This window comes from Scyliorhinus canicula, chromosome 11 (genome assembly GCF_902713615.1).
Source record: "Scyliorhinus canicula chromosome 11, sScyCan1.1, whole genome shotgun sequence".
Taxonomy (NCBI): domain Eukaryota; kingdom Metazoa; phylum Chordata; class Chondrichthyes; order Carcharhiniformes; family Scyliorhinidae; genus Scyliorhinus; species Scyliorhinus canicula.
The window spans coordinates 58,408,365-58,423,583 of NC_052156.1; the positions used below are offsets into that span (position 1 = coordinate 58,408,365).

At 44.1% G+C, this 15,219-nt stretch overlaps 1 protein-coding gene across 8 annotated transcripts in view; it reads left to right on the forward strand.

Annotated features, from left to right (window-relative positions):
• Window positions 1-15,219, forward strand: part of LOC119973102 (microphthalmia-associated transcription factor-like) — a 400,216-nt gene that overhangs the window by 229,501 nt on the left and 155,496 nt on the right. For 5 of the 8 annotated variants that reach the window (XM_038810635.1, XM_038810638.1, XM_038810637.1 and 2 more), the window contains one exon: window positions 4,535-4,784. The exons of 1 other annotated variant lie outside the window; for it this stretch is intronic. In XM_038810635.1, the coding sequence (XP_038666563.1) occupies window positions 4,535-4,784 (250 nt within the window). Of the gene's footprint in view, window positions 1-4,534; window positions 4,785-15,219 lie in introns of those variants that run through there. 2 more of the 8 variants (XM_038810643.1, XM_038810644.1) reach the window with 2 other exon arrangements.

Sequence of the window (15,219 nt, forward strand, 5' to 3'; positions counted from 1 at the left end):
AATTAAAGAATGCCTTTGACATAACTGCAATTTGCTGCAACCTTTGGAAGCATTTTTGTTTAAAAGTGTAGTTGCATATGATATCCTTCCTAAAATGCTGCATGAGAATGATCATATTGCACAGTTTCAGACTAGTAATGTTAAGGATAACTTTGATTTGTTTGATTATTAAATATTAGTGTCTGGCTGCACTTTGGGACTACAATAATTCATGTACTGATTTAGGAGTTAATTAGTCTGATTGTACACCCGCCGCATTTGTTGTGGCACTAAAGTATTCTTCTCATTTTATGTAAAGGATTAGTGGTTCTGGGAATGTTTGAAACTGACAGATCTTGAATAGAAAGAGAACGTTGTATTTTTGTATATCGTGCACACAAGAATTTAATGGGTTTCCTCCGGGTGCTCCGGTTTCCTCCCACAAGTCTCGAAAGACGTGCTTGTTAGATGAACTGGACATTCTGAATTTTTCCTCTGTGTACCCGAACAGGCGCCGGAATGTGGGGACTAGGGTTTTTCCACAATAACTTCATTGTAGTGTTAATGTAAGCCTACTTGTGACAATAATAAAGATTATTATTATAATGCTGTTTGTTGCTATTGGAGTAATAATAATATGTTATTATCTTATAAAAGGAAACATTTTTAAAAGTTAAAAGTGAGGATAAATGTATTTTTACTACTTTTAATGTAATTTTTAAAAAAAGCTGTAATTCATACTGTTTAATTGCATAAATTGTAAACACTCTGTAAGTAATAACAGAAGAAAATAAAGAGCAAAGTAAACCTTTGCTTACCCTCAGAAGTGTATGGATCCCTGACTAAAATAAGCGTATGGACCCTGATATGACAATTAGAGGTCCAACGCCTGTTTTGGGACCACCACTGGAAAAACATTGGTTCTAAGTTTTCTGCCACTTTCACTCAACATCCCTCCTTGGAAATACCAGTTGATTGATGCTCTTTGATCATCACTGGGTCAAAATGCTCCAAACCAACAGACGTGACCAGACTTTCTTTCCATGCTTTCCTCTCCCTCCATTCTCACTGTCTTCTCTTCCACCTACAATACCCTCTCTTTGATCATACTGAGCTCCCCCAACTCACCCCCCCCCCCCACACACAAACACACACATACGCACAGAAACGACCCATCCATGAGATGTGCTGTATCCCCACTTCTGTGGTGACGGATGTCCATCCCCATGCCTACAGCATTCTCTCCTTTGTTCTGGTTTTCCAGCTGCTGACCAGGCCAACCTCTTTACAGGGTTTGTCAGCCTTTTTAACCTCCCTCACACCATCTCTACTTCCTTATTAATACTGAGTCCTATGACCCATTGTATAAACATATGAAGTTAAGTTTTCCATTTTGACCTGAATGTTTTCATCTAATTCAAGGTGTTATGCAAAAGCCTTTTAAAATAGATTCTATATTATGCAACACTGTTATTTCCAGTATGACCTACAAAAATGAATGTTTGAAACGTTATTGTATTGGTTCTATAAATTCACTTTACAGCCTTAGAATGCAGGTTTTCTTTTAAAAATTCCCACGTAGAAATTGACCACAGGAGAATACATTTAATTATTTTGCTGCTGCTGTCATCTGTAAAATTAGAAATGTCGAGCACTACTCAACGTCTGTAAGGAAGACTGTGGCACCTGAAGGAAATGATTTATGGGAAACGTGGCACATCTGGCCTGACAAAGTTTGCAATTTTTGTGAATGGATCAGCAAATATATTTTAAAAAATAGAAGAAACAGAATTCTTGATTTGTAACGAGTAAACACAGTTCAGAGCTATACCAGAAAAGGCTAAAATAGAAATATTGCCCATGGTTAATGATCAAGTATTTTGTGCATGCAGATCTTTGAGTTTATGGCTTAATAACTGAATGTAGATCAGAAATAAATGCCTCACAATGGGTTATGTTTTAATTGGACTTCTATACTAAAGCCAATATGCTACTGGTGTACATAGTGAACGACATTTCATTTCAAACTCTTGATGGGCCATTTACTCCACACCATAAACATCAGCTTCGCTGCTGGAGATTTGCTTGGAAATTCCCATTGGTGAGCCTTTAGTCCATCTGATGAATGCTTTTACAGCCTAACCTCTGTTTGAAACATGTGTTTGGTATTTGAAATGTTTTTCCAGAAATGTTTTTCTAGATTTTTTAAATCTAGAAGTGTTTTTCTTGGAAAAATCATCATGATTAAAAAAAAATGAATTAATGGTTCTAGCAGAAGAAAATGATGTATTTTACTCTTATTCCTCTCCCCATCATATCCCGTATTCCCGTACCAGCCTCCCCGGACAGGCGCCGGAATGTGGCGACTAGGGGCTTTTCACAGTAACTTCATTGAAGCCTACTCGTGACAATAAGCGATTTTCATTTTTTTCATTTCATATATATGTTTTAAAATCACTTTTGTTTGTTTGAGATATGCAAGGTTCCCTGATTGCGGGGTGAATAGATAAGCTAGTCCCAGTTAGTGATACATTTTCTTTCTTATTCGTGGGATGTGAGCATTCCTGGCAATGTCAGCATTCGTTGCCCATCCTTCATTGCTTTAGGGGATGTGGTGGTGAGCCAAGTTCTTGACCTGCTGCAGTCCATGTGCTGTATGGACTGTTAGAGTCACACTGCTGTTGGGGATGAGTTCCCTGATTTTGCCCCAGCGATAATGAAAGGATGATGATATAGTTCCAAGTCACGATAAGTGTGTGACTTGAAGGAGAGCTTGCAACTGGTAGTTTTCCCATGTAGTCTTGTTCCTCTAGGTGGGAGAGTTTGCTGGTTTAGAAGGTGTTGTTGAGTGTGCCTTGGTGGGCTGCTGCAGATGTGGCACACCCCTGTCATGATGTGCTAATGGGGTGCTGATCAAGCAGACTGCTTTATCTTCAATGATTTGAGCTTGTTCAGTGTTGGAACTGCCCTAAACTCCTGACTTGTGCATTGTTTGTGGTGGTCATCCATATTGGATGGAGGTTGAGTGCAGTTAAAAAGGAGCTGTGGACATTCTCGTTTGCTTCCTGCCTCAGTCTGATTGGCTGCAATTTTAAATTGTTAGATGGTCAGAACATCTGCCAGAATTCAATGGGGTCCTTCTTTAAGTGTGCAGATTGGGCTGTGAGGCCTGTGCGCCTGAGTGTACTGTACTGAGTGGAAGAGCTCCTCTTGGGTATCTCCCAGACAAACAATTTTAATGGCCAGGGAATCGCTTCTTTGACCCGTTGGTTGATTAGAGACCTGAGACATTAAAATGAATGTTTCTTGCTCTCCAACTGCATTTTCACATGGGTATTAAAATTGCCCTATATATCTATAATATTTTTGATTATTGACACTGTACATATTAATAATTTGTCATATCGAGCTTTAATACGTTTGTAACTGAACTTAATATCTGTTCTTTGTTAACAGTATTAGTAGCACATAATTGACAGAAGTTAGCATGCTATCTGATTGTACTTGTGTTCTACCGAATTATTGTGATACTTAGTTTAACTGTTTCAGAACAGTTTTTCCATTCATGCTGTGTGAAGCTGAAAATATTGTATGTTCACCTAATTAAAATGGCTGTTGCTCCATAATCATTTTTTAAAAATCCCTCAATGTCTTTTTAGCCTGATGCTTCCTCTGTCTCTTTGAGTTTGGAGTGAGTGTTTTGCAGCTTTTAAAGTATAGGGTCAGTTGTCATCATTGACGTGACCCATCTATGTTTCTAGTTTTTGCCACGAAAGTCGTTTCCGGGCTTTTATTTTTAATACTTTTGTCTTAAGATTTTGTTTTAAATTTCAGGAGGGTTCAAGAGTTTGAAAACTAAGTCACCAATGAAAAATAGGTTAGAAGGCAATATTGGATATCTTTTAATGTGTTAAAGTTTAGCTCTATAGGAATACTTTGTGATATTTTTGATGGTGTTCTTATTGTAGAATGATACAGCACAAAAGGTCAGTCAGCCCTTTAGCCTGTGCCAGCCTTTGAAAGAATTATCCGAATTAGTACCACTCGCCCTGCTCTTTCCCCACATCTTAACTTTTGTTCAAAAGATGAAGAGGAGGATGGTCTAATTTGCTTTGACTTGGCTCAACTTTGTATTATAGTTCATATAATGTTTTAAAGAGGCATTTGAAGGGATTCTATTTGGTTTATTGTGTAAGACAACTGCATATATCAATGCACATGTATTTCAGAGCAGAAATCACACATGTATCATGATTCACCTAGAACAATTTAAAATGCGTATTCAACTTTCGCATTTAACTATGTGATGATCCTTTTTGAATCTTGGGAGCTATTCAGCTTATTGTGGCTTAAGTATAAAAAAAAATTGCCTTGTAAGCGCACACATTGCATATTGTTAAACTATTTGTGCCAGCTCTTAAATTTTTGCCAATAGTAATCTAAATCGCTAGCTCACTGTGAGTCTTGTTCCCTAGCTAACAAGCATATTTTTCTGCTCATCTGTTGTCAGAATCTAATAGAAGCCTGTTTTCTCCATTATTGGTTTCCACCACAGCAATTCATCAGAGCCGCAAGGATCAGCTAAACCCCCATTAACCTCCTCCAATATGACATCACGGATACTGCTACGACAGCAGCTCATGCGCGAGCAAATGCAGGAGCAAGAACGACGAGAACAGCAGCAGCAGCAGCAGGCAGCACAGTTCATTCAGCAGCGAGTGCCAGTCAGCCAGACACAGGCCATCAACGTCAGCGTCCCCACCAGCCTACCCACAAATACCCAGGTGCCAATGGAAGTCCTCAAGGTATAGCTTAATCCTTTATGTCTAAATTCCTTACAAGATTGTGTATTACCCAAGATATCAGACTTTTTGAAGAGATGCTCATTAAGCTAACAAAGAGAATAATATTCTCTGTACTTTAGATTAACCAGATGAGCAATAGGATAATTATATACAGCATAAATGTTTTCAATCCTTGCAGCTATGACTTGTTGAAATTAAAAGCATTGTGTATGAAAATGATAACAGGGCAAATTTGGTTTGAATACAGCTGTTGCATTCATTTTAAAAGTTCTTTTTTTTGGAAAGTACTTCTTGTCAGATGCCTCGAATTGAAGCTCTTCACAGAAACTACACACATCTAATACATGCTGGGCTTTCGACTCTTTGCCAGTGGTCACATTTAATCCAATTTCCTCCAATGAGTTGACGTCCTCTAATCGCTCTGATTCTTCATCAGACAAGGAACTGCAGGAGCTTGTTAGTATCTCCCTATTATGGAGGATATAATACATACTTTCCTAATTACTTCTGGATCCCCAGAAGTGGGTAATATAAGAATTTTGATTGTTTTTGTTGTGAATCTGCATTTTGATTCAAATACTTGGACAGTCACTTGAAGTGTTCAGACTTTGATCATTTATTTCATTTTCCTTATAATATATAACAAAGTAAGAACAACTGCATAAAATGGTTAATTTCACAGTGGCTGAATAGAACTCCATTATTTGTCTGCTCGGTGCATCAGGTCTTTGATCAATTTTATGGTTGTTGAAGCTCGTCAAAAAATGTAGTGCCAGAATAATTCCTTCCTGGCTCCACTTCTTTATTTAATGTTGTTGTTTTGAAGGGAATGTTTTCATTGAATGCTTCAAATGATGTAAAGTTTCACATTTAAACAGTCAGATCTGTATTGTCCTGTTTCCATTGGTCTGAAATCTGTAATCGGCTTGGTAAAATCAGATGTAATAAGTTTCACTTGAATGAATGAAAGTGAGGAACAGCAAGGCAAAACAACTTGACATGTTTTGAAATTTATTTTTCTGTAGTTCCCATTTTCTTCTCTAGAAAAAGTTTCCGTACGTAAGTTAGAAATGTATAAATTGGACAATATTTGTCACCTGAATTCTTGAGCAATGTATGATTTTTGTTTCAACTGAAGTTGGTTACAGATTTTGAATATTGTCACCCTAATTTGAACTGCTATCTGTCTATGGGTAGTAAAACCTCTTCTGGAGCTGGAAATTGGTAATACTTTTTCATGTGTCATAAAAACTATAATGGGATCAAAACAATTTGCTTTGAAGTTCATACAGAAAGGGTTGTAAAGGAGGAGTTTCATGTCAAAGATTGATAAGGATTTCTACAATTAACTTTCAAAGTTGTAATGCAGTCAAGGAGGCTGGAATTTTCCTCTGGAGATGGGAAAGAGGATGTGAAATTATTTCCAGGTCTGAACGCACCTTGAGTTTCAAACAGTCACTCTTCCGGGTTTCACAGAGACAGCCTCTTACTTGGCATGAAGACAGGTTCCCTCTCCAATTCAACATGGTGGGCAGGTTCAGGAAGCTGAAGGACCTTCCAATGCGACAGGAGCAGCAAGTTGCAATAGATTGTAAGTAACTGAGAAGGCCCTTCATCATGGAGACACCCTCTCACCAACTTTTTAAAAAGTTAAATAAAAAACTGGTCGAGTCGCCAGACTACCAGTGCAGGGAACAGGGGTGGGGGTCTGAGGTGGGAAATGTACCACAGGATGGCCTTTGATTGCACCCCCTCAAAGAGGCAGATAGAAAACACCTGTAGGCCAACCTAGAAATGCGGACCTCCAGCTTGCAGGTACGTTCCCATCTCCGGGCAGTTAAACCGACCCCCTTTGGGTTGCAAAAATGATTGGAAATGCCAGTCTCCTTTAACTGTTGTTAACTAATCCATTAACTAATCTAATTGGCTGCCCGCCTTGTGGGAACAGCTAACCCTGCCGACCCTTAACTCACCTCAGCAAAAGTTGCTGGTGCCAGAAATAGGTTTGGGAAACAGGCATGCCAGCTGGCACTGGTTTCATCTGCCTTTGTTCCTGCGGTGCCTGAAAATCCAGCCCAGAGTGCTGAGAAAATTCTGAGAATGGAGCATGAGGCTCCTGTACCTTGAATGGTTCAGGCAGTACATGGCTGCTCCGCATAACCAAGACAGTTCCACATCCAATTTCTGGCCTATTCCAACTTAATTTGTTTCAGCCCAGGTGATGGTGAGGCACTACAGATAGCCTTAAGTTGAGGCAGGGAGAAGTCGAGAGCTTCTGATTCATACCTTGCACCTCCGGTTTGAAGTATACATATTGAAATATCAGGTGTGGAGGCGATAAGGCACTCATGGTGCTATTTATGGTAAAGCAGCTGATTGATGCACAGTCTATACTCAAGATATTGTTACCTGGGCATGTTGCAGAACATCTGGTATGTGTGAAAATGTTTTGTAGTAAGAAAGGATGGTGGGAACACTTTTTAAAAGAGTCAATGTTCTATGAAAGTTAGTCATAAGTTCCAGTTTGAAGAGAAATCTCATAGAATGTCATATAGAATAGATAGTTTTTAGATATATAATGGGAAGACTCACGTGGTAAAGTGTATTGGATGTGAAACGTTCGAGGAGACATTTCTGATGCCTTACCTGGCGATACATAGTTTGGTATGATGAGCACAAAATTTTTTTTGGACAGTGTTTTACCAATGAAAATATGGACATTGATGCTGTGTTCGTTGTGAATAAGTTTACTTGTCTAATTACATTTTTTCACTGAAAGACTTCTGACAATTATACTCATTTGGCAAAGCTGTTTCTTGTGTTTGTCTACATGTCAAGCAGGGATCTGTTTGCATTATGGTTAAGTGTCAATTTGTACAGATTACTATCAAGTTGGCCAATCAAAGGTCAGTTTCTTAGTTTATTTCTGCTCACTGCCATCTTAACTAGACTCATTATTCGGTGGTCAAGGGACTTGCCTGACTCAGCCAGGAGGCCTCACTAAAGTATGTTGATCAGGTGAGATGTCAAAAACTTTATGAGTCTAGGAGAAGAATTATCTCTCCAGGCCCACAAGGAAAGTGTGTATTGTGGCTTGCCATTGTCATGTTACTTCTGAAGTCATCCTTTTGTGTATAAAGGCTTGAGGGCAGAAGTCTGGTATCATGGAGTGTGCAGCTGAAACTGAGTAGATTGTGATAGTTGGAAGAGTACTGGCTCCTATGGGGAAGAAGGAAGATTTGAAAATAAATTGGAAATTCTTCCAGTCTCAGTGGCAGAACTATGAAAAATTATAACAAGAAACCTGAACAAGTAAGAGTAGCAACTCTGTTGTCAGTGCTGGGGAAATGCCACAAGCTCCATTGCACACTAGACCTCAATGAGGAGCAGAAAAGCCAGTCTTTTGAAACCTTGGGAGCCCTGAAGACCCCGTTTGAGCCCTCTACTAATGTTACTTATGAACATCATTGGTTCAACACCAGAGCTCAGGAAGAGGAGGAAAATATTGATCATTGCATGACCCCCATTGCGACCGCTGGCTGAATCTAGTGAGTTTGAGCCACTGAGGAATTACCTGATCAGATGTAGAATTGTCTTGGGAACAAGAGAGCCTGCCCACTGAAAGATGAAAAACTTGCTCTTATGAAAGTTATTGACATGTACAGAAACTCCAAAGCCATCATATGAAGAGTATTGATGAGAGAACTGACAAGGTTTTCCATTAGATGAGAGGCAGTTCAGGCCAACCAAGCACACGACAATGGAGAAAAGGAAGCACTACGTACTGAAAGGCCATCAGAAAGATTAAGGCCAGAGTATTGGATGTAAATATTGTGAACGACACCAATCACCAGAAAAGGAAGCATGTCCAATGTGGGGAAAGCAGTGGTCTAACTGCAAAAAGCTGAATCGCTTTGCACACGAGTGTTTTGCTGGAAAGAATTAAAACAAGCCCCTTTTAAGATGGTTGCTGGAGAGATGTTATACACGAGTCCTGACGAATTACTCTACATCCTAAAACAGTTTGGCACCCTCAAATCGCGAGGATAAACATGGTTTGTGACTTTTGGAACGATGACTGCAGAAGAATGCATAGGTTGGCATGGATGTGAAATAGAGAGTGTGTGTGTGGGGGGTGAGGGCTGGAGAGATGCTTTTCATTATATCTATTTAAACACCGTGCCGGAGCACAGAGGCAGACGTTCTGCACACCTTGGGCGCGATTCTCTGAGCCCCGTGCCGGGCTGGGGAATCGTCGCAACTGCGCCACGCTGCCCCGATGCCAGCGGGCGATTCTCCGAGGTGCAGAGAATCGGTGCCATTTGCGCCGACGCGTTTGGCATGGCGCCGGTTGCGGGCCGCGATTCACCGGCCCGTATGGGCCAAGCGGCTGCGTGGAAACGGCAGAGACCTGCCGGCGCCATTCACCCCTGGTTGCTGCCGGCAGGAACTCTGCGCGAAGGGTCGGGGGAATGGCCTGCGGGGGGGGGGGGGGGGGGGGGGGGGGGGGGGGCTCCATCCCTGGGGGTGGCCTCCGATGGGGTCTGGCCTGCGATCAGGGCCCACCAATCGGCGGGCTGGCGTTTCCCCTCCACCGCCAGGCCTACTTTGTTGCGCGGCCGGCCCCTGAACCCCCATGCCATGTTGTGTAGGGGCCGGCACGCTGAAGAAGTCTCCCGTGCATGCGCGGGTTGGCGCGGCCCAGCTGCGCATGTGTGGGTTGGTACCATGCCCATATGGCACCAGTAAGGGAGGCTGGAGCGGCGTGAACCACTCCAGCGCTATGCTGGCCCCCTGTGGGTGCCAGAATCGGTCATCCCCGACGGCGTTCACGACGGCGCAAACACTTAGTCTCCATTTTGGAGAATCATGCCCCCTGTCTCTGCAGCCTGAACACTTGTTCCAGCGTTGCCCACCACAACTCCTATTTCAGATTACCCTCATCCCACATGACCAAAGTCCAAACTGTGAGTGGACATTTTTAACAGTCCGGTCCACTGAGCCAGGAGGCCTCCTGACTCTACAAAACCCAAGGTAAAAAATCTAGGTCTATTTCTGCATTGTGTCCATAGGAATAGAGAAAAGTGGGACGGACTAGAATGGTCAAACCATTTTCTGTACATGCTTGATTATTTCCATTGTACGTCATGTATGTACCTGACTTACAACTGTGAATAGTTGTGTATGTTTCTTATGAAAACGCGATTGTTTGGAGAAGTGCGTTTGTGCACTGAGGTTGCTATGGGCTTGCCATAGTCATGTGACCTCCAATGCCATCCTTTTGTGCATGAAAGCTTGAGAACAGAAGCCGTTTCACCCATTCGGAACAGAAAACCAGGGCTTCTGTTGCCCCAGGTCCTCATCCTTCAACCATGAAATGGCAAACATTTGCACTCCCTTTTACCCCCACTATCCTTCTTCACTTTTTAGACATGCTAGCAGTATGAAGGTCAATTCACTCTATCGTTTAAGCTATGCTTTAATTAAAAATGATTGGTGCAGTGCCACGTCAAAATGTTTAAAGCAGACAACTGCACATAGACAACTGCGCATATTGACAAACTCATAGTTATCACAACAATACCTTGCATTTTCTTCCTTAAAAGTCAAAGTCATACAGCACAGAAAAAGCCCTTCGGCCCATCTCATCTGCACCAGTCAAAAATAAACACCGAGCCATTCTTTTTTTTTATAAATGGTTTTGCTGGGTTTTATACATGGTATACTTACAGATGTACCCAGAGAGAAACCAAAACGAAATACAAAACACTAACAACTAAAAACAAAGAGAGAGAAAATAAAAACCAAGAAAGTGTATGTATAAAAAAGCAGAAAACGGAAAGATTTAATTACACATGCCAGGTTGGTTGGGGGGGGGGGGGGGGGGGGGGGGGCTTTCTCTTGCCCTTCTTTTTTTTTACATTTATAAAACAAGCAAAACAAAGCCGGGTGGAAGGCACTTGGGTAGTGCCCTGATGTCACTTCCGTCTCTTTTGTCCATTTGCCTCAGCTTCAGTCGTCTTCCTGTTCTTTCTTTCTTTCTTTCTTTTGCCTTGCTGTGCTTGTTGTGGTCATTGTCGTTTCCTGTGCTCGCCCCCCCCCCCCCCCCCCAGTGTGTATTCCCTCTCCTCTGGCTCCTGTCTGTTGTTCCCTTTCCCTCAACCTTTCTCCCTCCCTGTCACCCCCCTTCTGTAGTCCTCCCTTCCCCTCCTCCCCCTCTTCTCTGCTACTCCCCTTTCCTTTCAGTTGTGTTTTGCTACTCCCTCTTGCCCCCTCCACCCTCATCCTCCTTCCCTTCCCTCTCTCCTATCATGTCTTTTCTACTTTCCCCTGGCTCTTGGCTACTTGTTTATTTATTTGTTTGTTTGTTGCCCACAAACCGGTCCCAGCCAGTCTGCAGCTTTAGGTGGTGCTGCTGATCGCCAACCAAGCAGGTTTCTACGGCGGGCGATCAGGGAGGCAAAGGCAAGGGCGTCCGCCCTCCTCCCCATGAAGAGATCTGGCTGATCTGATACCCCGAAGACTGTCACTTTTGCGCACCTAACCATTCTAGTCTAAAGTCATGTAGCTTCCTTTCAAAAGGCACTTTAGGAAACCTGAGGCTGGATTCCGCCCCCCCCCCCCCCCCCCCCCCCCCCCCCCCCCGGGCCGGGTCGGAGAATGGGCGGGAGCCGGCGTGAATCCTGCCCCCGCCATCTCCCGAAGTCTCCGGCACCAGAGATTCGGCGGGGGCGTGAATCCTGCCCTGCGCCTGTTGCCGGCCCCCCACCCCCGGCGATTCTGCGGCCCGCGATGGGCCGAAGTCCCGCTGCTGTAGTGCCTGTCCCGCTGGCGTGAATCACAACACCTCCCTTACTGGCGGTGCGGGCGGGCTCCAGGGTCTTTGGGGGGGGGGGGTGATCTGACCCCAGGGTGTTCCCGCACGGTGGCCTGGCCCGCGATTGGGGCCCACCGATCGTCGGGCGGGCCGGTGCCGTGGGGGCACTCTTTTCTTTCCGCGTTGGCCGCAGCCTTCACGATGGCTGACGCGGAAGTGACCCCCTCCCCTGCGCATGCGCGGGGATGACATCAGCAGCCGCTGACGCTCTGGCGCATGCACGTACTTCGGCCGGCTGGCGAAGTCCCTTCGGCCCCGGCTGCCGTGGTGCCAAAGGCCTTTCTCGCCAGCTGGCGGGGCGGCAACCACTCCGGTGGGGGCTTGGCCCCGAAAGGTGCGGAGAAATCCGCACCTTTGGGGCGGCCCGACGCCGGAGTGGTTCATGCCACTCCATCCCGCCGGGTAGGGGAGAATCCAGCCCCTGATCTTTGTTTTACTGGTACCTTAAGTATGTTGGATTATTTCCTGTCCGAAATACAAGTGTTATTAATTTAACTTCTGGACCAAATATTGTAACATGATAAGTTACATTGCATTCACATAATGGAAAGTTATTTTGTTCACTAATGATTTTGTTTATAAATTTGGAGTACCCAATTCTTTTTTTTTCAATTAAGGAGTAATTTAGCATGGCCAGTTCACCTACCCTGCACATCTTTTTGGGTTGTGGGGGTGAGACCCACACAGACACGGGGAGAATGTGCAAACTCCACATGGACAGTGACCCAGGGCCGGCACGACTTGAGCCTTGTCTCATCCTTATCTAACTTAACATAAGGCATTGATTTGAGCCTTGTCTCATCCTTATCTAACTTAACTTAAGGGCAGCACGGTAGCATGGTGGTTAGCATAAATGCTTCACAGCTCCAGGGTCCCAGGTTCGGTTCCCGGCTGGGTCACTGTCTGTGCAGAGTCTGCACGTCCTCCCCGTGTGTGCGTGGGTTTCCTCCGGGTGCTCAGGTTTCCTCCCACAGTCCAAAGATGTGCGGGTTAGGTGGATTGGCCATGCTAAATTGCCCGTAGTGTCCTAAAAATTAAGGGGGGGTGGTTGTTGGGTTACGGGTATAGGGTGGATACGTGGGTTTGAGTAGGGTGATCATTGATCGGCACAACATCGAGGGCCGAAGGGCCTGTTCTGTGCTGTACTGTTCTACTGTTCTATATTCTATTAACAGAATGGTCCATTCTCCTTACTTTGTAGTTTCCTCTTACTCACCTCGACTATCATCTCACATTCTGGGGAAAGATAATTCTTCTATAGCTCCCTACTGTTTCTCAACTTGATGCTGCCCTTTGACAATATCATCCAGAAACACAGCAACAGTTTTCATATGTGGAGGCAGACAGCTCTACTTCATCACAACCGTTCCCAAACCTGCCACTCTGATTAAATTATCAGACCGCTTGTCAGACATCCAGTACTGGGCATTTCCTCCAATTGAAAATATTGGGAAGACCAAAACCATTGATTTCAGTCCCCACGACAGGCTCCACTCCCTTGCCACGTAATTCAAACCTCTCCCTTGCAATTTTGAAGTCAAGCCAGGCTGTTTGTGTTATATTTGAAGTTGAGATTATGTTCTGACCACACACATCCACACCATCATTAAGACCGTTCAGTTTCATCTCCATTGCATTGCTTGACTTTGCTCCTGCCTCAGCTCATCTGCTGCTGAAAGCTTCATTGTTACCTCTGAACGTAACTATTCCAGTGGACTCCTGACCACCCAATTCCATGTTCTGTGAGCTTGAGGTTATCCAAACTTTGTTGCTCGTTTGCATCAAGTCTATGATCACTGCTGTTCACCGGTGAATGTTCAAATAATGCCTCAATTTTAAAATTCTCATCCTGTGGTTCCACCATGGTCTTGCCCTACCCTACCTCAAATGTCTTCCAGACCTCCGTGATATCTGCACTCATCTAATTCTGGCCTCGTGGGCATCCCCAATTTTAATTGCACTACCATCGCTGGCCATGCCTTCACCATCAGCTCTGACAGTCTCTCCCTCAGCCTTTTCTGCTTCCCTTTCCTCATTTAAGACCCTGCTTTAAAATGTACCTCTTTTACCATGCTTTTGGCCATGTGTGGAATAGTGTCAAATTTTGATTTATCATGTTCCTGTGAAGATTTGTGGGACCTTTTCTTATGTTAAAGGCACTATATAAATACAAATTGTTATTTCACTCCCTATTTAAATTCTTGGTGACTATCTTGTATTGATGGCCTCTAGTTTTGCTCTTCCCCACGAGTAGAAATCCGTAGAATTCCTACAGGGCCAAACAAAGTCATTCAGCCCATCGAATCTGCACCTGCCCTCTGAAAGACCACCCTACCTAGGCCCACTCCCTCACCCTATCCCCATAATCCCACCTAACCTGCACATCTCTGGACCGTAAGAGGAAACCGGAACACCCGGAGGAAACCCACGCAGACATGGGGAGAACATGCAAACTCCACACAGACAGTCACCCAAGGCCGGAATTGAACCTGAGTGCCTGGCACTTTGAAGCCGCGGTTTTAACCACTGTGCCACCACGCCGCTGCTTGATATATACATGCAGAATTTAAAGACCTCTTTTAGACCAACCTTCTCTGTTCAAGAGAAAAGAAATGCAGTCAGCTCTATCTTTCATGATAGATATAACTTGTCGGTTCCAGTATCACCTTTGTAAATTTTGTTTGCATCCTTCTCAGTGCCTCTGTATCATAGAATTTACAGTGCAGAAGGAGGCCATTCGGCCCACGAGTCTGCACCAGCTCTTGGAAAGAGCACCCTACCCAAGGTCAACACCTCCACCCTATCCCCATAACCCAGTAACCCCACCCAACACTAAGGGTAATTTTGGACACTAAGGGCAATTTATCATGGCCAGGGGCAGCACGGTGGCCTAGTGGTTAGCACAACCGCCTCATGGCGCTGAGGTCCCAGGTTCGGTCCCGGCTCTGGGTCACTGTCCGTGTGGAGTTTGCACATTCTCCCCGTGTCTGCGTGGGTTTCGCCCCCACAACCCAAAATGTGCAGAGTAGGTGGATTGGCCACGCTAAATTGCCCCTTAATTGGAAAAAATAATTGGGTAATCTAAATTTTAAAAAAAAAATTATCATGGCCAATCCACCTAACCTGCACATCTTTGGACTGTGGGAAGAAGCCGGAGCACCCGGAGGAAACCCATGCACACACGGGGAGGATGTGCAGACTCTGCACAGACAGTGACCCAAGCCGGAATCGAACCTGGGACCCTGGAGCTGTGAAGCGATTGTGCTATCCACAATGCTACCGTGCTGCCCTTAATATTTTGACCAGAATTGTTTACAATACTCAATGTGGTCTTTTGATACAAGTTTAACATTTTTCTACTATTCAATTCTAGAAATAAACCCAAGCGTTTGGTTTATCTTTTTTATGATCTTACAGTCATGCAGCGCAATACTTGGTGATTTCGATTATTGTACTCCCAGAACCCTTTGCTCCTGTAGCCATTTGGAGTCTTCGTTAACCAAAATGTAATATCTCACACTCGTATGTTGAAATTCACATGCAAATAATGTGCCTATT